The sequence below is a fragment of the Harpia harpyja genome, chromosome 17 (genome assembly GCF_026419915.1).
Source record: "Harpia harpyja isolate bHarHar1 chromosome 17, bHarHar1 primary haplotype, whole genome shotgun sequence".
Classification (NCBI taxonomy): Eukaryota; Metazoa; Chordata; class Aves; order Accipitriformes; family Accipitridae; genus Harpia; species Harpia harpyja.
Window position 1 is genome coordinate 10500671 of NC_068956.1, and position 25663 is coordinate 10526333.

Sequence of the window (25663 nt, forward strand, 5' to 3'; positions counted from 1 at the left end):
TTCATCCACAGAGTGACAGGGTGGTTGAACCTGGATGTAACTACTTTATATTCAGTGGTTGTTAGGTGGAATAAGGTGCCATAGAAATCAGGAGAATAAATGAATGCTTGCAGAAATTGAGCCTAAAAATACGGGTATGGCATGATGATCTAATTGCTAACACCAAAAAGCAGGAGTTAATTTTGTGTTGGCTTCCTTACTGTAGACCGGCCTGTCTCCCTAGGAAACATCCCTGAGAATAAGCTCTTGATACGGGAGCATAAGTATTAATTTTAAAATTAATTTTAATAATGTGGGCATAAGTCAGTTTGTGTTAGTGCTTGGTGCTAATGAAATGGATTTCAGACCAATGTGCTCTGGGGAAGAGCAGCATTTCAGTATTTCTCCTATTGCTCATTTCAGTTTGCTGAGAAGTTGGAGCAAAGGACAGCATCTCTGCTTCATTTGTTGCTGGTTATGCAGTTTAATTAGTGCCCATCATTACAGATTTCTGAACAACTCTCATGAAGGTGAATACGGGCTTAGAGAAATCTGCAACTCTGCAGAGGAACTCTGTAACTAGATGCTAAGAAGGGACTGTTCATACATGGCAGACAAAAGGGTCCTTGATGCAAAAGTAGCTTGTTAGCTTTTTGTTTTTAAGCTGTAGCATGTCTAAGCGATCAGGGTGTCACGCACTAATAAACTGGCCAGTCCCTCTGGAATAGACATTCTTGGTGGTGATTTAGAAGGTGCATTTATACAGTAGTCTCTAACTTCATTACTACGCTGTTTCCTTGGATACTGAGCATTTTGCATATAATTACGAGAGGGCGTTAACAGTGCTTGGTGGTTCTAATCGTTTTCGTAAAGTTTTTCATATTACCTGGTTAGTAATTCTCTTTTTCCTTTAATTTTCTATATCAGAGAGGAAATACAAAAGGAAGTGATTTTTGTCAGCTGATTTGCACAACTTCTTTTGAGCCAAGAACACATTTTATTTCATAAAGTGTGGAAATTCTGTGTGCTATTTGTGGAATTATGTCGCTGAATGGGTTGTAAATAGGAGCTGAAGTGCTACTATTCATTGCAACATCAAATTCACACTGTTTGGGAACAACCTTACAATAGTAAAGAAAAAGCTGTTTAAATGCTGGGCAGTAAACAAAATTTGTTATGGGTGTGAAAGCATTTAAATACTTCATGTGTCTATTTAAGCCTTGGGTATTTTGATAGTGTTCAGTATGTTTCTCGAAGGTACTTTCTGCTCTTTACACACCATCTTGGTTGCCTCAACTCCGGCTGTTGTTTGACAAACAGTTTGAGCTGCCATGGACATGGAAAGGATCCCTCCCGCCTGCCCCAGGCACCCGTTCCCCATCTCCCTCCCTCCCTCCCTCTCTCCCTTTTGTTCGCAGGCATATTTGGAATAGGGCAGCTCAATCCCCAGTGAGAGCAAAACCAACAAAAAATAGAAGAAAAAGAAAAGGAAAAAAAAAAAAAAGGCGGGGGGGGGTGTGGGTGAGACCAGGACAGCTGCTTTGGTGGCCACGGTGGCTTATCCTGCTGTAAAGTGATCACCAAGCTGCGGCATGAAATGATTGTGCCTGAATATAATTTGGTTTAGTTGTGTAGAGTGTCTGCAACTCTTGCGAAGAAGTTGGTAGGAGCGTCAGGCTGCGATGCCCGGGCTCGTATGGTGATGTGCAGTGATGCACTGTGCGTTGTGGCCCATCACTGAGCCTGCACGTGAACGTGCAGCTCCATCTGTGTTACCTCCACAGCGTGCAGCATGTCTGCTTGTTCCACTTGCTGCAAAGGATGCATTTATATGCATTTATGCATTTGAGGAATGTCTGTTCGGGAGCGGTGTTTTTGCATGTCAAAAAAAAATTAATGCTTTCATGTTCTTTGAGACCTCATTGGACCTTCGGATATCCCCTAGAAACACAGCAACGAGGATTTAAACTCTTAAATGACTGTAACTGTCACAGGCTGTGTAGTGACATGAGGTTTGAGGGCAGCTGGACATGATGAAATGGGCTGTACGTGTGTGTATACACCCCTACTCACACTAGAAGTGTGCTTACTTACTGAAAGCGTTTTTTAAGTTCAAACCATTTTTTTTAGTGCTGAAAGAACTACTTTATGTTCCTACTGATACTTTTTCTGTAGAGAAACAATATATTGTATAGTTCATTTAATAAAATAAAATCATTTTTCCAAAAGCCACAGAATACAGAATTTAATACAGGAGGATTTGAACATAAATTCTAGGGATGCATGTGTGATGGCTCTTTTACACTACTCTCAGTTTTATTGCAGTCCTCATAGTGGCTTTCATATGCCAAAAGCTATTGAGAGCCTTTTCTTATAAAAGTGGTATAGAAATATATTATAACCACAGACATTTTCTCCTTATTCATAATAGTTTCACAAGCGAGACATGCTTCTTTTTCCCCCTTCTGTATGGATTTGTAATTTTTCTGGGTTTGTTTTGGTAAGCTGATGCATTGCTATTTCATAACTCCCACTTTTTTGCTCTATACTTTCATCTTAAAAATACAGAGGAAACCGATAGTGCAGCTTCAAATCAGGCAAAGTTATTCCTGATGGCTTTGATCTTTGACCTGATGCTCTCTGACACAGCTGAGTTTTTTTCTACCTTTCTGGAGCTTTGCAGGGGTCAGATTGAAATGGTAGCTGGCTTTCATTTGGTGGATAGAGGAGCCTGAGGAACAAGAACTGTATGCAAGTAGCACCTTGCTATGTGAAACTTCATTTGAAATTGAGGTGTTAAATTCAGCAGCAGTGAACATCCCTGGGCATAAGCTAATAATTATTATTTAGGCTGGAGTCCTTTTATTTCAGGTGAGCAGCTTTCCCCATCCCTTGCCAGAAGAAAAATGTGGGGAAAATGATGAGCATGTGGCTGGCAGGCACCTTGTGCGAGTTTGCTTCTGCGGGATGCTGGAAGAGGGAACATCCATGTGCCTCTGTGCAGGGGCAGTCCTGGGAGCTGCGCACCAGCACGGCACCTTTGGCACGGGGCAGGAGCAGCTCAGCACAGCCACACCTGGGTCTTGGAGGCGCAGAGAGGTATCTGGTGGGATGATACAGGGTTGCCGGCACTGCTTCCTCCGCGCCCAGTGCACGAACAGAAGGCGTGGAGCCAGCGGCTGGTTGTGTTTCCAGGACGTGGATCAGCAGCGCGGGGAGGTGTGTCCTGCCCCGTTTGCATTGCCGAGCGCTAGGTTGGATGTTCAGCATTGTGAGGTGTCCACCTTGCTAACAGCTTCTCTCCTTGTCAAAGTGTGTCAGGGATGGGGTTGATCCCATTAGGAGGATTTATCTGCTGGGGCTGCGGGGAGTTGGTGTGGCACCAGCACTGCGTGGGCTCCTAGCAAGCGGGGAGAAGTCCAGAGCAAGGGGCTGGCAGCAAGCCGGGGTGAGACCTGATGAAAGCACGGTCAGAGGGACCGAGCCTGACCCTGTGTCGTGTGTTTGGGTGATTTACCACAACCAGTGTTTGGTGTGCATGTGGTGTTTGCTTTCTGTCCAGAATCTGAGAGTACAGGCTTTGCAACTTGACCTTGGGTGCAGATGATCCTGACTCCAGGAGAGCAAATGGAGAAGGGTGAGGCATTAAGACATGAGCCTGTTCTTCCTAGTGGCTACTGTTTTCAACAACATAAGGGAATCTTGACACTGTTGTTGTTGTTGTTGTTGTTATTATTATTATTATCCCTTCCTTACTGGTCTCCATTTCATGATCAGTGTCTCCAATTAACTTTTGAAGGTCTAGATGTAATTTTGAACACTGAACCAATTTCCCGAACTGTGAATAAATGATAAGTTTTGAATGGTAGCCACTGCAACAGTGGTGAGAAACCTAACTGTATGACTCCCTGTTTTGGAAATTTAGGCCAGTAAAGCTGGTGAGCATTGCTTTGTAGGGAAACCTTCCTGCCCTAAATTGTGCGGGTACAGAGAGCAGCATAGCGAGGCGGCGAGAGCTGGCAGCTGGAGTATGTGGGGGGGGTGTCTCCTATGTGGCCTGGAGCCAGGGGCTTGAGCTGTTACGCCTGTTTCCTAATCTGAAAATTGGCTGAATGTGTGCACTTACCTGGCGTTCAAATATGCATGAAAATCAGGCAACTTGAGGGCAGCGCTGTCAGAGCAGTCAAAGCTTTTCTGACAGCCAGTGGATGTGGGTGCTTCAGGGAAGTCCTGTACCCATAAGGATTTCAGGAGGTAGATAGCAGTCTGCTGTGGAGTTGTTACTGCTTCCCAGCGTGGCTGGTGGTGAGGCTTTCCATGCAGCCTGGGCTGCTGAGCTTGTTTAAAACACCTTTCATGGAGAAAGGGCAGACTGATATTTGAGGGAACATTCTTCTCCTGAGGGAAGCATGGAGCTCTGTTAGTGAAGAGGACTAAAAAAATCCCCCACTTCTTTTTTTTTTTTTTTTTTTTTTTTAATTTTGCATGATTTTGACATATGAAACTAACTCGTAAATGAAACTATCCTCTTTCTGAGGTTCTGCCTTTAATGCCAAGTATTTAAAAGGCACTTTTCCAAGGTGATTATCGAAACTCTGTATTAAGAGATACCTCATTTAATCTAGCATATGCTGATTGCCATGAAGATATTTTCAACAGATACTGTGCAGTGGTGTCTGTCATTCTCCAGGACATAAATAACTGCTGGACTGTAGATGACTCTGCGGCTAACTGACGGCTTATGGGTAACCTCTTTTCTGGCACAGAAATAATGGGTTGTTTGTTCCTCTAGTTGAAATCCTGATGTGTTTTGATGTTTCTGATTTACATTTTTAGCGCTGTTCCTGATACCATCCAGCGTTCTGGGAATGGTCTTTAAACTTGGTATTTATTTTGGAGCGTTGGTTTTCCAGCAAACAAATATGTGATTAGCAATTAATGGTTTTGCTATAAATAAACAAAAGTGAACAGTTCAGCTTTAAATAGTGATCTCTGCTCTGTGGAGCTTTTAATTGGGCTGTGCCTGCAAAGTTGGACCTTTCCAAACACGCAACAGGCTTTGAGGGACTCCCAGCTGTGGTGACTGAACTGGCCAAGTTGGAAAGCTGAAGCCGTAGTGGTTTGAGTTAATGTCTGCTTAGCTAAAAAGTGGTTATCGTCTCAAATATCTACACATGAGCCGACCATTGGAGGGGGGCAAAAGTGTGCGTGGTTTCAGTATGGGTAGCTTGTTTGAATGTGGTGGGAGTTTCAGCACGCAGAAGACTTTCAGTGCTGTGCCTTTCCCTTGGTGGCTGCTCGCTGGGGTGCAGGTGCCTGGCGGAGGTGGTACTAGAGGTGGTACCAGAGGTTCTTCTGTGCAGACAAGGCAGATCTGTCTGTCTGAGTGCCACCAGCACTCCCTTGTGTGCATCGAAAATAGCATGTTATAATACCATATTAAAAATAATTGGATTCAGCACCTTGTATGGATTCAGGTATTTCTCATGTGGATAGCGGTCCAAGGCCAGCTTTGATGGAAAGCTTTCTTCCTTGCATGATTGGGCCTTAACACATGGGCTGGAAAGGAAATTTCTGGGTTTCTGTCATAACTTTGTTCGGTTTAAGGCTGACTCCGTCTACTTTTCTATTTCCCACACAATGTCTGCAGCGTGGATTCCACTTATCTGAGAGAAACTGTGATGTATTTGACCTGATGTATCCGTGCATTGCTTCTTACTTAGGCAGGTTAACCAATTTCCATGGCCTGAGCTGGATGTAATTTTAAAAAGTAATGGCAATAGCCCTTTCTCTAAACGCTTCTTGTTTGAACAAATGACAACCTTTCTGATTTTTTGCACAGGAAGATATAGAAGGCAGCCACTGTATTTATCAACGATCATTTTTCTTTATTTTTTTTGTGAACAGTTGTGGGCTTAGCGTTCATCCAAGTTTTCAGAGGCTACTTCATCAGAGGGCCAGTTTTTGGGGAGCTGTCTTTCGGGAGGGTGGTTGGTCTGCAGTGCCTGGAAGTCAGACCCATGTAGACATCTCTAGTTGGTTGCAGACACCTCAAGCGGGTTGCTCCAGCAGCAGAAGCAGCTCTGTGTTATGCCTGCGGCACAGCAGCAGGTGCCAGCACCCTGCAGATTCCTGCCCTATCGGAAGAAAAATGTTCACTGCTAAATCTAGGTTTCATTCTCAAATCTCAAACTTGTTGAGGATCTCAATCAAAATATTTGCTCCTTGCACTTCAAGCATGATCTCTCTCTATTGCTGTGTGTCACAGCCATCTTGAAGAGAAATGGCATTGTAAAACCAATAATCCAGTACCTAGCCTCAAGAAAGAAATTTTTTTCTTTTCTTTCTTTTTTTTCCCTCTAGAATCATAAGATTTAGGTATTTCTCAAGTGGTTGTTCTGTTTAATGGTGGGTTTTTTCTTAATGGCACCTGGATCCATCCAGATGTCTTCTCCTGAGACTTCTTCCCAGATTGCTCAGGCAGTGCCATTTTCTCAGGTCACTTTGCGTGTTGCTCCTGCACGGACCAAACACCATGAAGTTACGGTAGAAACTGAAGGATCAGCAACGCTGGCTGAACTTTCGGACAACAAGCCTGGCATGCCTTTGCCAAGAATAAGCCTCTGCCTCTGTGCGTGGTAAATGGCACTGTGCTGGTTAGGGGAACGTGTCCCTCAGTGCTGCTCACCAGCCCTCCTGGCTCACCTCACTCACCAGGTCCCATTCTCTGTCTCTGCTCATCCCTCTCCTGACTGTCCCTTCTCGTTCCTATTGACTCTGTCCGTACCTGCCTTTTCTGCACTAACTCCCAGTGCAGGAAAAAATCCTGCTGACACTACCTCTCTGTCACTCAGCAAATCATTTTGGGACAAACCTGGAGTTGGGCTTATCCCAAGATCTGGCGTGGAGTGAAATGCTTTATCCCACAGTCCCTTTGTAAAATCCTTACTGGACTGTCATTATTTTGACTTGGGATCTCATAATCATAGAATCATGGAATGGTTTGTGGTGGAAGGGACCTTTAAAGATCATGTAGTCCAACCTGACAGTCTTTTCCCCTGGTCTCCATTTTATGTTGTGTTTTTTACATGGAACTGTCAACTGGGAAGAAGCTTTTGTATATTCATCTCTTTTTCAGCCACCCTCCTTTTGCTCATATATAAAGGTCTGGACCATTTGAGCTGCCCTACCTCCACACATAGAGTGTCTGAGGGAGATATATAGTATTTTTTTCCTCTGAGAGTAACAGCTTGCCCCAGTCCTTACACCTACATACCTATTATGGCCCTGAAAACAGTAGTTGTAAATCTCATAGCCTTCTTTCTTACTGTAAACTATATCCAAATAGTTTATACAAGCCTGCGCAAGCTGTCAGAAGGAGTATGTGCAGCATCCCGAATGCAGAGCAGACTGGCAGCAGCGACCGGCAGTGCCTGGGACTAGCGGGAGTGGGTTTGCAGGAAAACTGCTATGGAAGAGAGTGCAGGGTGGGAAATGAGCCTTGTGTGGGAAAGGTGGAAGATGCTTTTTCAGCTGCAGGGACACCACGTTCACTGTTTGGGGGGATCCAAATAAACATGTGGTGAAGGGGGAGCTGGGGAAAGACCAGCAGTGACAGGAGCGGGACTCACCAGTCCTGGGTTTTTTACAGTGACATTGTACGTAGAAAGAGCTTCCAAGCCAGGGCTCCTTGGACGGGGGTCAAAGTAGATTTATGAGATAAACTTAAGGAAGAAAAAAAGTGCCAAATAAACAAGAAATAGTATCCTTGAGTGTGCTTCGTAAGGAAGCACATAGCCCCCATGAAAATAAGTGGCTCATTTTGAAACTACCCCAAAGCTTCCCCATTTTACAGTGATTAAGAAGCAGGAGCCTGGGGGGATTGGAGATACACAAAGCATGAAAACTAGGTATCAGCCTTTGTTTCCCTGGGGGCAGACCACCAAGGGACAAGCTCAAATCCCTTGTAAGGTGGCTCCCAGGAATTCCCTTTTGACAGATCTCGCATGGCGGCAAATTATTCCTCCGCTCTCCCCCTCTACCGTTTCCCCAAGCCACGTTTCATCCTCGAGGGGGAAGGGAGTCCGACAGACCCTTTGCACCCGCTCCCCAGGAAGACAAATGACGCCTGGCTCCTGCTCGCAAGTGGAAGCATTTGCTGATGAACTGATACTTGGCAAAAATTGGTGTTGTATGGAAAAAATCCCCAGCACCTGCTAGCAAAACAAAGTTATTCATAACATACGGCTGGGTGGCTAAATCTTCACTTCCTAGGGACGGCCTGAATTACACTTGCTACATGCTGAGCGGCCTTTCTCCCGTGTGAAATTATATGCAGGCAGCAGGAGGATTTGCAGCTCTAAGGAAGGTTAGGATTTATAGCGCTGTCTCTTGCAAGGGCTTACTCTGCAGAAATGGTCATTTTGTCTTCATCTTCTCTTTTCGGGATAAACACATCGTGATATAATCATATATATGGAAAAGCATATCTTTGTGCTCATCGGGGAGCAGGTAGGTCCATGAATATATCCCCTGTTGTAAATCTATCGGTGTCAGGTTTTTTTTCCCCTCCTGCCTAGGGTTGAATGCACATTTTTAATTCATTTCCGTATGGCACAAATACTAAATTCTTATTCTATACTCTGATTTCTTTTCCTGGCCACTAAATTGTTAGCCTTTCCTAGCTGGGTAAATTATTGTGGAGTGCAGCTCAAGGAAGATGTCTGGCTAGAGGAAGTGCCGTTTAAATGTGCTTTTTGCCCTATTCTGATTTGAGAACATCCTAGTGATATTGCCTGTGCAATGAGGGAAGAGTATAAAATCCATGGCTATCTCTAGTCTGTTGCAGAGGTTTGCTGGTAGAATAACACCTTGGTCTTTAAACTCCTAGATCGATACCTTCCATGTGCCTTAAATATGAATTTCCATGAGTTTGGAAGAGTTTTCTGTAGTTCTGTGCTATGGAAGAGGCTCCTTCCAAGAGAGGGCACTGATGTACACGGGCTCCCACCTCCTTGTTGCAGTATCAACAACAGATGGTGAAAACCATCTTTTCCTATCACTGATGCAGCTTGACGTAAGCCTTAAATAGGTAACAACTACAAACCAGTCAAAATGCTTTGTAATGTTCACTGCACCCTTTTCGCAGGTCCTCACGGCCTGTTTGTGCAGAAGTTTTTGTGTAGGCAGGTTGCTGTTGTTGATAGAAAATAGCACTGAGAATAAGAGGATCTGTTTAGGTACATGGATCTGCCTGTGACAAACTTGTACGTTTGGTGTTTTGGTGATTAGACCATAAGAATAGATAGGCTACTGCTGATGTTGACGTTTAAGTGAAAGGGAGGAGTTGTAAGACTGAGGTCACTTCCAGCAAAATCAAGAGCTTCTGTTCCTGCTGCAGATGCATGACTTCACTACATGCTATTTAGACTTCAAGTGCATGTGACGTTAATATTTTGCCTCCTAAAAAAGACCTTTATATTTTCAAATACACCTTTTTGCTCTAAAGCTGCTTATTTAATAGAATTTAAATAGCTACCTTTTGAAAGAGAATTGTGACAACTCTCATGAGAAAGGAGTGATAATTCCAAATTGTAGTATTTTTCCATACCATGAGGTCACCACTCCTGTCCTGTGTGAGGAGTCACCCTCCCTTTCCCAGCTCCTCGAAGAGAAATAGCAATCAAGGTAAAAACCTTTAAGTCAAGGTTTCTTGACCCTTTTTTCCCAGGCACACAGGTGCATAAATACCTTGACTCTCAGAAATTTGTCACCTGAAGTTGAGAAACTGTTTTTTCTCCTCCCAGCCCAGAGGACCCTATAGGTAACAGGTTCATTGGGTCCTTGTAGTGAAGATGGAAGTTAAAGCACAGATTGGTTTCTTCTGTCTTCTCTTTCAAAGGACCTGTAGAAAGTCTTAAATAGTTGTATTGTATTAGCTAGTTACATTGCCTAAGTTAATTTACCTGATGGTCAGCTGGAAAAATCCTTGTCTCATAGGGTGTAATTGGGCTTGGAGGGTAAGTAGGGAGAGAGGAGGCTCTTTTCTTTTCCCTATTGTGGTCTGCTAAAAGCTTATTCCTCCTGTTTGCTGAAGAAGTTTACCTGCTGTATTCCTTATAGTCTATAAAAGTCCTTTTGGCTCTTGTTTAATATTTTCGGAGTTTCCCAAGAGGTATATGCATTGCTTTCTTTTTCAAGTATTTTCTGGTATGGAGATCTTTGGGATTAGAAGAATTAGCCTAGGGAGAGGGAGTCAAACAAAGGATCACACAGCACTTGTTTTACATCTGCACATTGAATTAGAGCCACGATTTTGGTGTGCAGGGATCCTGCCAGTTCCTGGGTCCTGAGTCTTCCTTCTCAGTCTGGCGGAGTGTTATGTTTGGATGCAGCCCAGACTGGAGGTTGCTGGAGCCAAGATGAGAAAAAGGAATGATGCTCATACCTCTCTCAATCCCTCTAAGGAGCACCAGCCACCTACAGCTTTTCTGCTATTCTGCAAGGTTTGGGTCACATAGTTAAATCTTTGCCCTGGAGCGAAGGAAAGTGACTGAGTGGAGAACTGACCGTGAAATAATAGAGTTCTCCATTATGTTCAAGTTTGTTTTAAAGAGTATTAAAAATCAAGACACACTATTCTATTTCTCCATTCCTTCCTTCCTACTTCAAGGCCAGAGTATTTAATGTGAGCTAGAGTGGAAAGATGCTGGACTCTGACTTTGTGTTATCTTGTCACCTCCTTGGGTAGTTAGGAGGTTTTTTCTTTTAGTCTCTGCTCTTGTTAGATCTGTGTCTTTTCTTCAGACTAAACATGTTGAATAGTACCAGGGGAATTTTTTTTTTTTTTTTGAGTAGCTCCTGCCTAAATGTTTCAAAATCAAGCAAAAGTAATCATAACCTTTTTCTTTACTTGAAACCATAACATTTTTTTGACAAGAAGTGCCTTTAAAGAAATGCCTTTTAATTTACGGTAGGTTGCTTTGTACATTGTTTCTGTAACCTATCGCATTACATTTCCTTTGCGTTGAGTATGTATGTATTATGAGCTCTTAAAAACAAATATCCCAGAAGAAAGGAATTCAGTAAATGAATAAAACATTCCTGGGTAGCCCAAGTGCCAGTTTAATAGCTCATCCATTGGGACTTTCAAATAATATAATGATGATAGCCATATAAATATATGGATAGATGAATAACTTCAATGAGGACCTTGTTACAGCTCTGCATACCACATCTGAAATGAAATCAAACTCTGAAAGTGCTGCCTGATGTGAAGGTCCAATTTTTCTAGTGCCAACCCTGAAATTATACCTAAAAATACACAAACTGTGTGTTTGTGTATACATATGTGTACATACCTGAAACATGGATTCACAAACACACACACACGTATGTTGTTTCTAGGTGGAATTTAGTGTTTCAGGACTGATCCTGATTGCACTGAACCACTAAAACTTTGTAGACTATTGACATGGCAGGATTTACAGCAGTGTATTTGAGATTAGGTCTTAGCCCTGGCTTTCTCTAAAAATACATAGATAAATGGAATGGGAGCATAAGGTTGTCATGTTATATTGCCTGGGATATACACAACTTTTTCATTAGGTTCACTTAATCACATAGCTTTGTAAGTATCTACTTTGATGCCTGTCTGCCACGGCAGAGTCTGTAACCTTGGGTATGGCTAACCTGAAGGTAAAGTTTTAAATCATTTTTGCTTGTCGCAATGAATTTCTCAGGAAAACTGATTTCTGATTACGGTGGACCTGGAAGCCTGATGCTGATGGCCATGAATGACTGAGAGAAACCAGCTCAGGCTGAACTATGGTATGGACAGGAAAAACTAGACCACCAAATGAGATGTAAATAGGTTAATACGATTCATTTCATTACTCCAAAGAGACCTATTTCTGTGAAGCTGCTGAGCTGCGGTAAAATAAAATATGGGTGCTCATATGAAACATAGTATCAGTCTCCATAGTAAGCCAGCAAAAATTCACTTTTAGCAGTGGGGAGAGGTTGGTATTGCAGTATAGATGGAGGATGCTGAAGTGCTCTTGGTGAAAGGCAGCAATACAGTGATTTGTCTGTTGAGTGTTTTAATAATGCCACATTACAGAAGAGGCACAGCCCTTTATTTTGTTATGAGTTGGGTCTCTCTCATTAGAATTTCTCATTCCCCTTGGCTGGCTTTTCCTTGGCAGCATACCATATATTGGTTTTATTTTCTACTTGAGAGCATCGTCTCCCACGCTAGGCTGAAGCAGCAGCTTTTAGTGGCAGTACTCAAAGGGATCGCATAAAGCCCCATGAAAATAAGGGACTTTGATATTTTCACACTGGTGGATTAAGTTGATGAATGTTTGCTGTGCTGAAAAATCAGTTGCCACTGCTCTGATCTTTTAGCTGAGTGAAATGGCAACAACAATAAAAAAAAAATCTTTCCTAACTGAAGTAGAAGTATTCCATCCTGGGTCTCCTAGGGATCAACCTGAGCATGGGGAGAAGCACAGGAAAACCTGATCCCTCACGTACACAAAGCATATTGCATAGTTGTGCATATTTGATGTATAAACTGTATGGGATAAGATGTTAATCGTAGGACTCACACGATGCATGCATAGCAATTGAGTGGGCACATTCAGAAAAGGAACTGCCACATGTAGTTCTGTGGGGATTTGTCTGTTACTGGGGAATGCAGGTCCAGGAGTTGGTACAGTCTCACATTTTTATTTTCTTTTTAAAGAGTTTCCTTTTTTTTGTTGGTAGAATAGAAAAGAAAATAAGAAGGAAACAAAGCGGGGGGAGAACTGCATAGGAAAATAAGTTTATTGAAAGATGAGTGCCTTGACAAACACTTGGGAGAATTGATCAAATTGATTAATGTGTTAAGCAATGGGATATAGACTGTGGGATCAGGAAGTTAAGTGTTGTGTGAACATTATAACACCAGTGCGATAAATTGATTGTCGTTAGTACTTAAAACTGCAATAGTCATTTGGTTATATTGGAAGTGATAACTAACATGAATTCATATTCCAAAACTTGCGTGCAATTTATAAGTCTCTTAGGGGATGTTGAAATCATGTTGGAAATTTAAATTAACCCCTGTCATTATCGACTTTTCCTATCCTTTTCCACTCTGTATTCTAGCTTGGAGAAAACTACGTTTTCAAGCAGCTTTTAAATGACAATGAGAACAATGTATGTGTGCAGTGGGTCTTTCAATAATTGCCTTTTAGAATTGATTTTTATGATTTTCACGAGTAGGAGCGAATGCACTCTGTAACAAAGAAGCTTATTCACACTACCTCACTGTAAGCAGCTGCCTAGTTTCCTTGGGCTCCTTTCCTCTCCTTTCAGTGGGAAGCAATAAGCAGGACCTGGCTCCCAGCTTCTGCAGCACCCTCCAGTAACCTTCAGCCAATGTTTTCGTTTACCCTGTCTCCATTTAACCTCCCAGTTTAGATCCCTGGAACGAGGTACTGGGGCTATTCCACAACAGGACTGTAAGGAGGAGCTCCAAACCTTCCCCAAATGGCTGCTTATTAATTGCATTTGAATACATACATTTATAATGAGCCTTTTGAAATCAATGGAAAGGCTCTCACTGCTTTGAGGTGGCTGGAGTGGGACAGACTGGGTTGAGATAGGCTCACAGCAATGGAATCGTGTGCCTTATGTGTAGCCAAATTCTGCTTGGGGTTACCAAAGTGAAACGTGATGTAAGCTGGAATTCACTCCACTTGAGTAAGGATGCATTTACGCTCTTGCTAGTCGGGGTGGCCTGCTGGCAGCAGGACAGGCAGTAGATTGGAGGGCGTCTTCACCTTTCTTGGGTTGGGATGGCAGTAATACCCAGCAAATGGAGCATTTATTGGACATACAGAAAAAAATTATCGTCCGTGGCCTCATTTAGGATATGTTACCCAGTGTATTTGGTGGAAAGTGGTGACTGTAATTACAGATGCATTGTGGAACCTATGCAAGGGTAGAGTTAAGTCCTATGAGCTCTCTCAGCTGTGCTGTTTCCTAACCTGAGTCTTCATCTGAGAGCTTTATTGAGCAGTTTTATTTTCTTCATTGTATTTTGCCTGTCCTCAGTATCTGGGTATGTGTATGCATATGTATATATGTATGCAATTGCATTTAATTAGCCATAATTCTTCCTTAATTTTGATTTTTCTGAAGGTATCTGTAGTTAAAATAATGGCTGTGTAGCGACTTTTATGTACTGATTGTTCTTGGTGGCTCAAATTTCATCAACCATGTGATCTTTCTTAACTGTCCATAAAAAAAACCTGGTAACATTTGACCATCACAGTGCTATATACATAATGAAAGTCCTGTCTCCTTTCCAAACACTGGGACTAAAAATGAGTTTTCCAATATGCTCTGAAAACAAACAAGTTTAGGCTTAGTTGGAGCTACTGACAAATAAAACCAACAAATTCTGTATGTGGTTCATCCTTTTATGTAAACTTATTCAAATGTGTGTGTCTGATTTTAATTTATTTCACTGTGATTATTATTCTGGACTATGTGCAGGTGTGTATAGATCTGGTAGGGCCTCAGGGTTTTTTATGTTAAAAAAGTGTATATGCACACATATATATATAGTTATGTATATGTGCATATATGCATGCATGCATAGATATTACACACTCACACAGATGTAAAAGTATAATTCAAAACTGGTGTGCTTGTGTGTGTGTGTGTAGTGTTCTCCCTTTCTGTTTTGTTAAATATATAGTGACTAGTTAGTACATGTATTTTATTTTTAACTAAAAATTTAATAAGTAATTTTGACATGAAACTTCACAGTACAGTTTTTATCTCTTGATCAACTATTTCCTGTTTTCTCTGTCTGTCACAGGGTGAAAGAATGATGTGATGGAGGTGAATATGGGCCACTGGTCAGGCTCACGGCTACCTCCGTCATGCCTTGCCCTTCTGATTGTCAAGCTCCTGGCCTCCATTTGCCAGGTAGCTCACGGGACCACCCCGCTTGGCTTTCACTTTACACATTCCACTTACAATGCTACGGTGTACGAGAATTCTGCAGCCAGGACCTATGTCAACAGTCAAACGAGGATGGGCATTACCTTGGCTGACCTTTCATGGGATATCAAGTACCGGATAGTGTCTGGTGATGACGAGGGCTTTTTTAAAGCAGAGGAGGTCATTATTGCTGACTTTTGCTTCCTAAGAATAAGGACTAAAGGTGGGAATTCTGCTATATTGAACAGAGAAATCCAGGACAACTATTTATTGATGGTGAAAGGGTCTGTCAGAGGAGAGGACTTGGAAGCATGGACAAAAGTGAACATCCAGGTTTTGGATATGAATGACTTAAGACCTTTGTTTTCGCCAACCACGTACTCTGTCACGATAGCGGAAAGCACTCCTTTAAGGACTAGCATTGCACAAGTGACCGCAACAGATGCGGATATTGGGTCCAATGGTGAATTTTATTATTACTTCAAAAGCAAAGTTGATCTCTTCTCAGTTCATCCTACAAGTGGTGTTATCTCCTTAAGTGGCCGCTTAAACTACGATGAAAAAAACAGATACGATCTTGAGATTTTGGCTGTGGACCGTGGGATGAAGCTTTACGGAAACAATGGCGTAAGCAGCACTGCCAAGCTTTATGTTCACATTGAACGTATAAATGAACATGCCCCGACGATAAATGTAGTAACCCATATTCCCTTCCCATCAGACAAGGAGCCTACCTATGCAGTTGTTAACATTGACGACCTGGATGAAGGAGCCAATGGAGAAATAGAATCTGTTTCTATTGTGGCTGGAGATCCACTAGAACAGTTCTTTCTGACTAAAGAAGGTAAATGGATGAATGAGTACAAAATCAAAGAAAGAAAGCCTATTGATTGGGACAGCTTCCCCTATGGTTATAATCTTACTCTCCAAGCAAAGGACAAAGGATCTCCTCAGAAATTTTCTGCGGTCAAACTGGTCCACATTGCTAGTCCCAAGAAAGAAAGTATCCCCATGAAGTTCGAAAAGGAAGCATACGATTTTTTGATCAGTGAATTTTCACCTCCTGGTGTGGTGGTTGCAGCAGTTAAGCTGATGCCTGAGCCACAGGGTGTGGAATATAGAATATCTCCAAGTGAGGAAGCTGAGTATTTTAAGATCAATCCTAACACAGGCCTTATTACTACTGCTCGTCCTTTGAAAATCGTTGAGAAGGACCTCTATGAATTAGAAGTATATACAAACAAAGGTGGTGATTTAAAGGCACAGGTTACTGTCAGGTTAGAAGATGCCAACGATCACACTCCGGAGTTCCAGCAGTCCTCCTACAGCTCGTTCGTCAACGAAAGCGTCCCTGTGGGGTCTAGTGTTTTGGCAGTTTCAGCAGTTGATAAAGATAGGGGGGAAAATGGATACATAACGTACAGCATTGCCAGTCTGAACTCGCTACCATTTACAATAAACCAGTTTACAGGTGTCATCAGCACATCTGAAGAACTGGATTTTGAGTCCTCACCAGAAAGCTACAGGTTCATTGTGAGAGCTTCTGACTGGGGTTCTCCCTACCGCCATGAAAGTGAGGTGAATGTCACCATATACATAGGCAATGTCAATGATAACAAACCCCTCTTTGAAAAAGTGGCATGTCAGGGAGTGATTTCTTCTGATTTTCCCGTTGGTGGTCACATCACTGCTGTTTCTGCAATAGACATAGATGAGTTAGAGCTTGTGAAGTACAAAATAATCTCTGGAAATGAACTTGGCATTTTTTATTTAAATCCTGACTCTGGTGTCCTGCAACTTAAAAAATCTCTAATTAATTCTGGCATAAAGAACAGCAATTTTGGCCTTAAGATAACGGCAACTGATGGAGAGAACTTTGCTGATGCTATGTTTGTTAATATTTCGGTAGTTCATGGGAAAGTGTCTTCAAAGACCTTTAGCTGTAGAGAAACTAGAGTCGCTCAAAAGCTAGCAGAAAAACTACTCAAAAAGGCAAAAGCAAATGTGAAGCTCAATTTGGAAGATGGTTTTCTCGATTTTTATTCAGTGAACAGGCAGGCACCGCATTTTGACAAATCCTTCCCTACTGATGTAAAGGTTTCAGAGGATCTGCCAGTTGGTGCCACCATCCTGAGGATAAAAGCCTATGATGCAGACTCAGGCTTTAATGGAAGAGTACTTTATACAATTTCTGATGGTAATGTAGATAGTTGTTTCAACATTGACATGGAGACGGGGGTGCTTAATGTTTTTATGCCCTTAGACCGTGAAAAAGCAGAGCTCTATCTCCTTAATATTACCATTTATGATTTAGGTAATCCACAGAAATCTGCGTGGAGACTGTTGACTGTCACTGTGGAGGACGCAAATGATAACAAGCCTGTTTTTTTACAGGACAGTTACTCAGTTAATATTTTAGAAAGTACAAGTCTTGGTACAGAGATTATTCAGGTAGAAGCCAGAGATAAAGACCTAGGATCTAATGGTGAAGTGACTTACTCAGTACTGACAGACACCCAGCAATTTGCTATCAACAGTTCCACAGGAATGGTGTATGTGGCCGATCAACTAGACCGGGAATCAAAAGCAAACTACACTCTGAAGATCGAGGCTAGGGACAAAGCAGAGAGTGGCCACCAGCAGTTTTCCGTTGTGCCTCTGAAGGTTTTTTTGGATGATGTCAATGATTGCTCTCCAGCCTTTATACCATCCAGCTACAACGTGAAGGTCCTTGAGGACCTGCCAGTTGGCACTGTCATAGCTTGGTTGGAAACTCACGATCCAGATCTCGGCTTGGGAGGCCAAGTCCGTTACTCGCTGGTGAACGATTACAATGGGCGGTTTGAGATAGACAAAGCGAGCGGTGCCATCCGCTTGAACAAAGAGCTCGATTACGAGAAGCAGCAGTTCTACAACCTGACTGTGCGTGCAAAGGACAAGGGGCGCCCGGTTTCCCTCTCTTCGGTTTCTTTTGTGGAAGTTGAAGTGGTGGATGTTAACGAAAATCTCTATACCCCCTATTTTCCTGACTTTGCTGTCATTGGATCTGTAAAGGAAAACTCCCGCATTGGTACAAGTGTTTTGCAAGTTGTTGCTCGAGACGAGGACTCTGGAAGGGATGGAGAGATCCAGTATTCCATCAGGGATGGCAGCGGCCTGGGGAGATTCAGCATAGATGAAGAAACCGGTGAGTTTTGTTTCTAATTTCCTTTTCCCTTCATAGAGGCTTTTGCAAAAGCAAAGCTTAGGTATAATTAATTTCTACCCTTAACAAGAAGTTCAGTTCTTCTTAACAGGCAAGATAAAATTATAAATAAGGATTTTCCAGGCACAGCAATGACATGATTTAATTACCTGGTTACATTCATCACTCTGTGAGTGTGAAATAATACACATTCCTTTTCAGCAGCTATGTGATGACTCCATTTAGAAAGCAATGATAGTTATGGAATGACTCACTTCCAGTCATGTATTATCTGTTGATTGTTGTAAATTACTCAGGTCACCTCCACAGAGTCACAACACTCATGACCTTGAATGCAGTGTTAAACCCAATGAAAGGAAATAAGGAGCATGCAACAAGAATTATTTAATCCAAAAACCTGTTTGTGGTCTTGTTCTTACTGTTGTTGGGAGTCATTTTTCACAGGAGTTAGCAGTCTGGCATGATATGCCATTCTGTATAATAAGCTTCCTTGTGGCACACTGTTCCTCAGTGTTGGCATGCTTGTGTAAAGGTAGAAATGTGGGGGAAGATGTAAACCAACTGTGCTAGCTTTCCTTTGGTGGCAGTAGTATTATGAACATTGATGTTAGAAAACAGTATTAATAGAGTGAAGATTTTTAAGATGTTGAACTTGACTAGCACATCACCCTATTGGAGAATGTGGAAAATAGTAAGTATAAAAGGCTATCTAGTAAAACACTTAACAAACTGGCTGTTTAAATATCTGATAGCTGTTGGGAGTAATGGTGAGCTGTGGTACTAGAAGTAGTGAAGAAAATAGAAAATATTAGTCAACAGTTTCAGAAATTATATTAAATATGTTAGGTCTGTGGGTTTACTGTGGTTTAAGCAGACTTTGTATGTCTTTTTCTAAAGCTTTTAATTGAGAATGTGGTATTAAAACATAAGATTAAAATGTATGTTTTGGCAAATTCAAACTGTTTAATCAAATGTCAACTTTCTAAACTGAACGTTATGAAAAACAGACATTACAAATGCTGTGGATCGCGTCTGAGCATAAGCAGTGAAAAATATTTTTATTCTATTTGTGCTATAGTCTCTGCTGCAGCTGTGCACTGACGATACAGTCAAAACCTTGTGTCCAGAAACATCAAACTTGAGTGTCAGAAGTCAAGAGGGCACCTACTCTAATTTCCAGAAACGTTAAGAACTCACGTATCCTGCAGTGCTAATCGCAGTTGAAGGCATTCAGTCGACATTATGGAGGCAGTTGAACGTGAATTTCAATTTTAAGTTCCTGCATTTGAAAATTTTGGCCTACCTCCTTACTGAGTAGCATCAACTTCAGCTAAACAGGTTCTTTATAAAGCAATGGGAGATCGGTCCAAATGCTGCAGTATTGCTCTGGAAATCTCAGGATTCAACATTTATTGAACTGAAAGGAATTGGTAGGGACGCTAAGTTAGTGCATGTCACTCATTAATAAATTAAACAGGTTTTTTACCCTGTGCCTAGACTAGGAGGGGCAATAGCCTATAATAAATTAGGGGCCCCATTCAGTAAAGCACAAATCATGTTTTGACATATATTTTGTCATGTACTCATTATTCCACATTAAACATACTTAGTTTCTTTCCAGAATTGAAATCTAGTTTGGGGGGGGAGGGGGCAAAAACCCACAACCCCCCAAATTTTAAAAGTTGCAAATATTTGTCTGCCTTTCACACTTTCACAAGTATTTTCATGAAAATGCACCAAGCTGTGCTGTTTATCTAAACTGTTCCAGAAAACGCCTCAGCAGATCAAAAGACTTTTGGATTCTTCTTCTTTCTGTTTTCCCAACTGTTCAATACAATTTAAGTCTTCTTGAAACCAACTTGGAGAACACTTGGGTGCATAGCTGCAGCCAGGGTGATGTGGAGAGCAAGGGTTCAGGAGTTACTCTGAGTTGCGCTGTTGTAACCCGAGTGCAGAATTTGACCTGCTATGTCAAATAGGACACAACATTAATACTCTGCTATTGAACTGGTGGCAACTTAAATGCTGCTGAATGATGAATCAGCTTTCTAGCTGTAGAAAAGAGCTCAAGTCACATATTGAATTAATTTACAAAGAGATAGCTGTTTATTTACTTTCAGCGCAGTTAATTTGTCACTTTTAAACTGACCGACTCTATTGGCTTATGCACCGTCTCTCCTGAAATTTGTGAAGGTAAGCAGGAGCGCGAAGTACAACAAATCAATATTTTTGGCTGCTGCCTTAATGAAAAGAAGACTGCAGTATCCATTATAATCATTAGGATATAAACTGGGCCAAATTCATCCTGATATGTGAGCAGGCTGGACTCCAAGCAAGTTTGTGCTTTCAGCAAAATTCTTCTCTGGTGCATTATTTTTATTCTTCTGCAATATTCCATCTCAATGGTGTCACCCCACGTGCTGAGTGAGATGTGCCTGTGTTCCCCGAGGCACATCGATACCGAGGAGGGGAATGAGGAGGAGCTGCCCTGCATGGTGGACCCACACTGCACCATGCTGCCGCACGCTTGTTGGCACGGTGGCTTTGTTCCTGTTCCACTATAGATGTATACAGGTGCATATAGGTGCATCTAACTCCACTGAGCTTGACCTGGCTTTTGGTGTGGGTTCCACAACAGGCTGTTCTCCATTCAAGTCTGAACAGTGGTTTGTGGTCAGCGAGCTTGGGGGTCTCCTCCATATTGGCCAATATGGATCTCTCTGCGTAGGGTATATGTGCAAACCTTGGTGCTATTGCAGTTTGATAAGAGATGTGCCACGGGGGTGAGCCTGGGATTTCCTTCCCACAGTGCTGCTCTTTGCTTTGTGTCGCAGAGGATCGGTTTTGAGGGTTATTGTTGTTGTGTTACAGCATTCACTGCTAAATACTCTAGTTCATATGTGGTAGTAACCAGAAGCATAGCGAGCGTTTGCCAGCTAGAAGTATTTGATGAAGTGAAATTTTACATGTATTTGGTCCCACAGCCTTGTGAATCACTTACAAATTTGTCTCAGTGGATTTACTTTCCTTTTCCAGGAGGCAGAGCTGGTACAAATTTGTAAATCAATAAAAACTCCTGAAGTGGAAGGCAGCAGTTCCCGACCTCTTCCAACTCCATCCCTGGTTTCCCACTAGTACCTTAGCCAGCAGACTATATTTCTCATGGGTTTACAACTCAGCTCATGATTCATAGCTAAAAAAATGGTTTAAGACTTTTCTAGAGGTTAAAAAAAAAAAAGAACTTTTTTTTAAATAGAGAACTCTTACTTGTTGATTCTCTGCCTCAATGGAGATTGAGTTTGTCACCAGGCTAGGTGTACGGTTGAAACTCATTGATTTTCTGTCTTCGTTGGCCTATTTATTGACTTTTGGTATAAATGTCACAAGCTTGCAATTTAAGATCCCTGCACTGAGGGACATGTAATGTGATCCTGCCATTTATGGAGTCTCTTTTTCCTTCTGTCTCCCGTTCAGAACTGCTTTTTTTTTGCATCCCTCTCATTCTCTTGGACTCGAGAGATGTAATCTATATGATGAATTATGGTCATCTACAGTCAGAAGTAGTCACTCCAGGCTTTCCTCATAGTCAATAGAGAGAAATGGGCAATTGAGAAACATGATTCTTTTTACCCTGAAGTAAAAATATGAAGTTAGTTGGATGAATCATGCTCTAAAAATGTGCGAAGGTCCTTGTATGACTAGCTCAGAGGTAGAGGTCTACACTAAACACCTTGCCTTGGTCAGATGTAATCCATCCCTGTTAACTGTAAACAAGAATATATGCTGTCAGGTTTACATGCTAAGTAGTTTGTGATGACTCCTCTCTACCAGATTCATGTTTTTAGCCTAATTTCAGGGAATTGTCTCTCAATGTGAAACCCACACATAAATGCACTTCTAGAAATAAAAAGTGGAAAGGTTTTTAAGAGTATAGGGGATGAGATTTATGCAACTAATATTTTACGATTTTTCAGTTTCTGAGAACACAGTGCTAGACAGAGCATCCCACCCTCTTTTCTATCTGTAGAAAGTCATCAAGATCTGATGCTTTGATCTTATTTGTGGAAGTGGGTGGTAACTTTCCCCTTATGCAGCTCAGGGGCCATGGAGAAGCTCGAGCCATTTCGTCATCTCTAGTACTGCTTCCTGCCTGCTGTGTTCCTCCACACTTCTCACCAGTCTGCTAATTGCAGTTCCTTAGAAGAGAACTGTGTAAAAACCCCTCTGTATTTCCAGTTTGTTGTAACACAAAATGAGCAGAGATCTGTTAAAGATTTTTGTGGGATGACAGCGTGCCCTGAGTTTTCATCACAGTGATAGCTCTATTCTTCTGGAAGTGGTCTCTGTCAGAGGTCCTCTACTGCCTTCTTAAAAACCTGGATTTTCACAGCTCTGGTATGTACACCCTCATAGTGCTGATACCACAGCAAGTGGTGTATTTTTGCTGTCTCAGGAGCTGGTGGTGAGTCCAACAAATGCATATGGGTTTATGGTACCACCTACCTCGGGTGACTGAATACCATCTAACTGTACCTCTTTTCTGGCTGCAGTGGGGACTTGGGCAACTAGCAAGACTTCCTGACTTCTCGAAAGGTTGAGTTAGATGAGATCAGTCCTAGCCTAAACGCTGACGTCTTCCTTCTCATTTTTTAATGATTTATGGTTCAGCTAAACAGCATTTTTGACTCAAGCTCTGCTTTTTAGTCTGGCATGTGTTTCTACTTTGTGCACAGTTGATGTAACAGCCTGGCACTTGAAGAGTTTCTATATTTACCCGTACGCTACCCGTGGATGTACTAGTAATAGCAAATGAACAAAATGAGTTCTAAAGGCGCAGAGAGACTAGACACACTCAGCATGTTCTGCTGCAGAGAATTCTGTAGGCTTGATCGGAGTTGGTGTGGCAGTGCCCTGGGATGCAAGGAATGACTAACTCCACTGCATGGGTGGGAAAACTGAAGCCATAAGTCTTTTGCTGCTTCTCAGGAAAGGACTGAAACATCTTCTTAAGTCCCATTGAAACTGAACACAGAGATAAAATAGTGGTATTAATGAAATGCTGAGGGGATCTTTAATGTTCTTGCAAAGCCCAGAAGCATGGACTTAAGCAACACTTTCAAAACTTACTAACCTCATTTCCTAAGGTTACTCAGGAGTCTGAGTCCCCTGATTTTCATTGGGACTTTAAATTTAGGCATTAGCTGGCACTAATTTTTTCCACCCCTGTAGAGGCCCTCTGATAAGAACACGAGCTGGAGATGACCCTATTAAGTGGTTATCTTTAGGTACTTTCAGCCCTGAAATTCAAATGAATTAGCCAAGCCTGTCTTTCACAGCACCGAAATCTTGAAGATACTATTAAATGGAGGTGGAGTTCAAATTATTACAGACTCCATGGATATATTTATGGTGCTAAGGATAGCAGTCTGATCTTCTATTTTGATATCTTTTAAGGTACCTCAAGAGTGATAGAAATTCCTGACAAACTGTGGCTAGAGTCTAAAAAGAAGCCAGTCAGTGTTGGAAAACCCTAATCATGGCTTCAAATGACTAATAATGGAAACTAGAAACACCAGATGATATAGTTTACAATAAACCAGACCTGCCTGCACTGTAATATCTATTTGGCAGAAGGGAATAAATTTATTGCTTCAGACTCCTTGCATCTTGTTGCCGTCTTCTAAAATAGTTTTCGGTTATTGTGTATGCAAGTTGAAGGATACTTTCATTTATTACAATTTGAGTGGTCTGATAAATATTTATGTTGGACCATTACTAGCACTTCCTTGAAACAAAATCAAGTAAAAATGAAAATGTTTTGTGATATGTGATTTTTTTTTTTCCCCTCGCTTGTTTAATTTTATGAAAGCATGTAGGAACTAGTGGGTAAATCTGGGCAGACTCACTGGTAGAACTGAATTCATTGTAGAGTTTTGCAGCATTCGTATTACAGATGTTCTTCATTTTCCTGGTGAGTGTAGACAAATTTCGTTGCCCTGAGCCACTTAATTATCCCAGGCTTCTGAAACCAGTTTTCAAAGTAACTTAAGGCCATACAACAAGAGAAGTGTCAGTGAGTGTTGCTGGGAAAGAGCAGGAATGGGGGATGCTCGTGGGGGAGGCACCTGCAGCAGCCACTCGGGACTGGAGATCGTCGGTCCTCAGCCCAGCCATGATGGCTCTCCTGAGCAGCCTCTCTGGGAAGGAGCGTGCCAGACGGATCACAGAGCATGGTCCTGGCCAAAATCTGGTCTGTCATCCTCTATCTGTGTGAGGCATGAATAAAGCATTCCTGGGAGCAGCTATTTCTGAGTCTACGGTACTGCATTATCGTTGTTCTGTGAGTTATCTCTGGCAGCTTTTAATAGTGCAAGCTTTCCTTCATTTATGATTTCCAATTTTAGGAAAGTAATTGTTAAAATTTTTCTTTTTCTTTAAAATTAGTTGTGGTGGAAAACCAAGGTTTTTTGATAAATTCTCTGTCTGTGTGTTTATAATTTCCCTGTCATTTGTAACTGTAAATTAGTAAAGGAACAAGGCTTGTCTTGGTTTCACTGGAGTGAATTTGTTTAACTTTTAATTTAGTAATATGAACCCTAAACCAACGCATCAGTTTACAAAAATATTTACTTTAAAGGGCCCTTAGTATCATTCTGACATAGTTTCAAATTTTCCTAAGTGAGGCCAGTCGTGCAGAATTGTTCCATTCAAGCTGTTCAGCTCTCTTGGCTTTATACCCCATAAAACAGCTCACGATGTACTATTTTTATAGCTAGCTGTAATTTGCATGTTTTCCCTTCTTTGGAAAATGTTTAGAGAATCTGCTTTGTTATTCAGGGTGCTTCTGATGATAGGACATTTCGTCTCAATCTCCAAGTAATTTATTTATTAATAAAGAAATGTGCAGTTTGTATTCCCTCCTGTCACCTTTATCACCCTTGAGATTTGTTTCCAAGAGTATTTTGTATTATTATGTCTTCTGTTATTCTCTCCCTTAGTGTGTAAGCCCAGAAGTGACTCTGACATTATCCTGTGCATCATTGTCCATTAAATTATACCCAGGTGCTCCTGCAGAAAGCTTATGCCCAAAGTGCCGGCGATGGCACCACGCCGCAAGGTAATCAGTTAGATGATACTAGAGGAAAATTGACTTCTAGTGTCTGGTGTTCAGTCTGAGCATCTGAGCACCAGCTTTATCCTGGCATCACTTCAGACCATGATCTGCCTTCCCATGTGATCAATGCATGATAGTTCAGAGGAAACTGGAGAAAAATCTATTTCAGCTCTTCCAAGGCACCAGTGGAAACCTAGGGGCATTGAGAAGTGATGTTGTTAATGCAAAATTGCAAGCGTATGAGCATGTGGAGGGCGGGCAATAGGAGCAGTCCTGTCCTGCTGGGACCTACAGAGGAGGATGTTTCAACAGTGTCTAAGGTTATGTGGAGCCACTTTGGTGCACTGCCTAATCCTTTCCTG

The 25663-nt window shown here is 41.9% G+C and overlaps 1 protein-coding gene across 7 annotated transcripts in view; it reads left to right on the forward strand.

The window, feature by feature from the left end:
- The window catches only part of FAT3 (FAT atypical cadherin 3), a 422176-nt gene that overhangs the window by 74392 nt on the left and 322121 nt on the right, over positions 1–25663 (forward strand). For all 7 annotated transcript variants that reach the window (XM_052812647.1, XM_052812651.1, XM_052812648.1 and 4 more), the window contains exon 2: positions 14858–18169. In XM_052812647.1, the coding sequence (XP_052668607.1) occupies positions 14875–18169 (3295 nt within the window). In that variant the 5' untranslated portion in view covers positions 14858–14874. The remainder of the gene's footprint in view (positions 1–14857; positions 18170–25663) is intronic.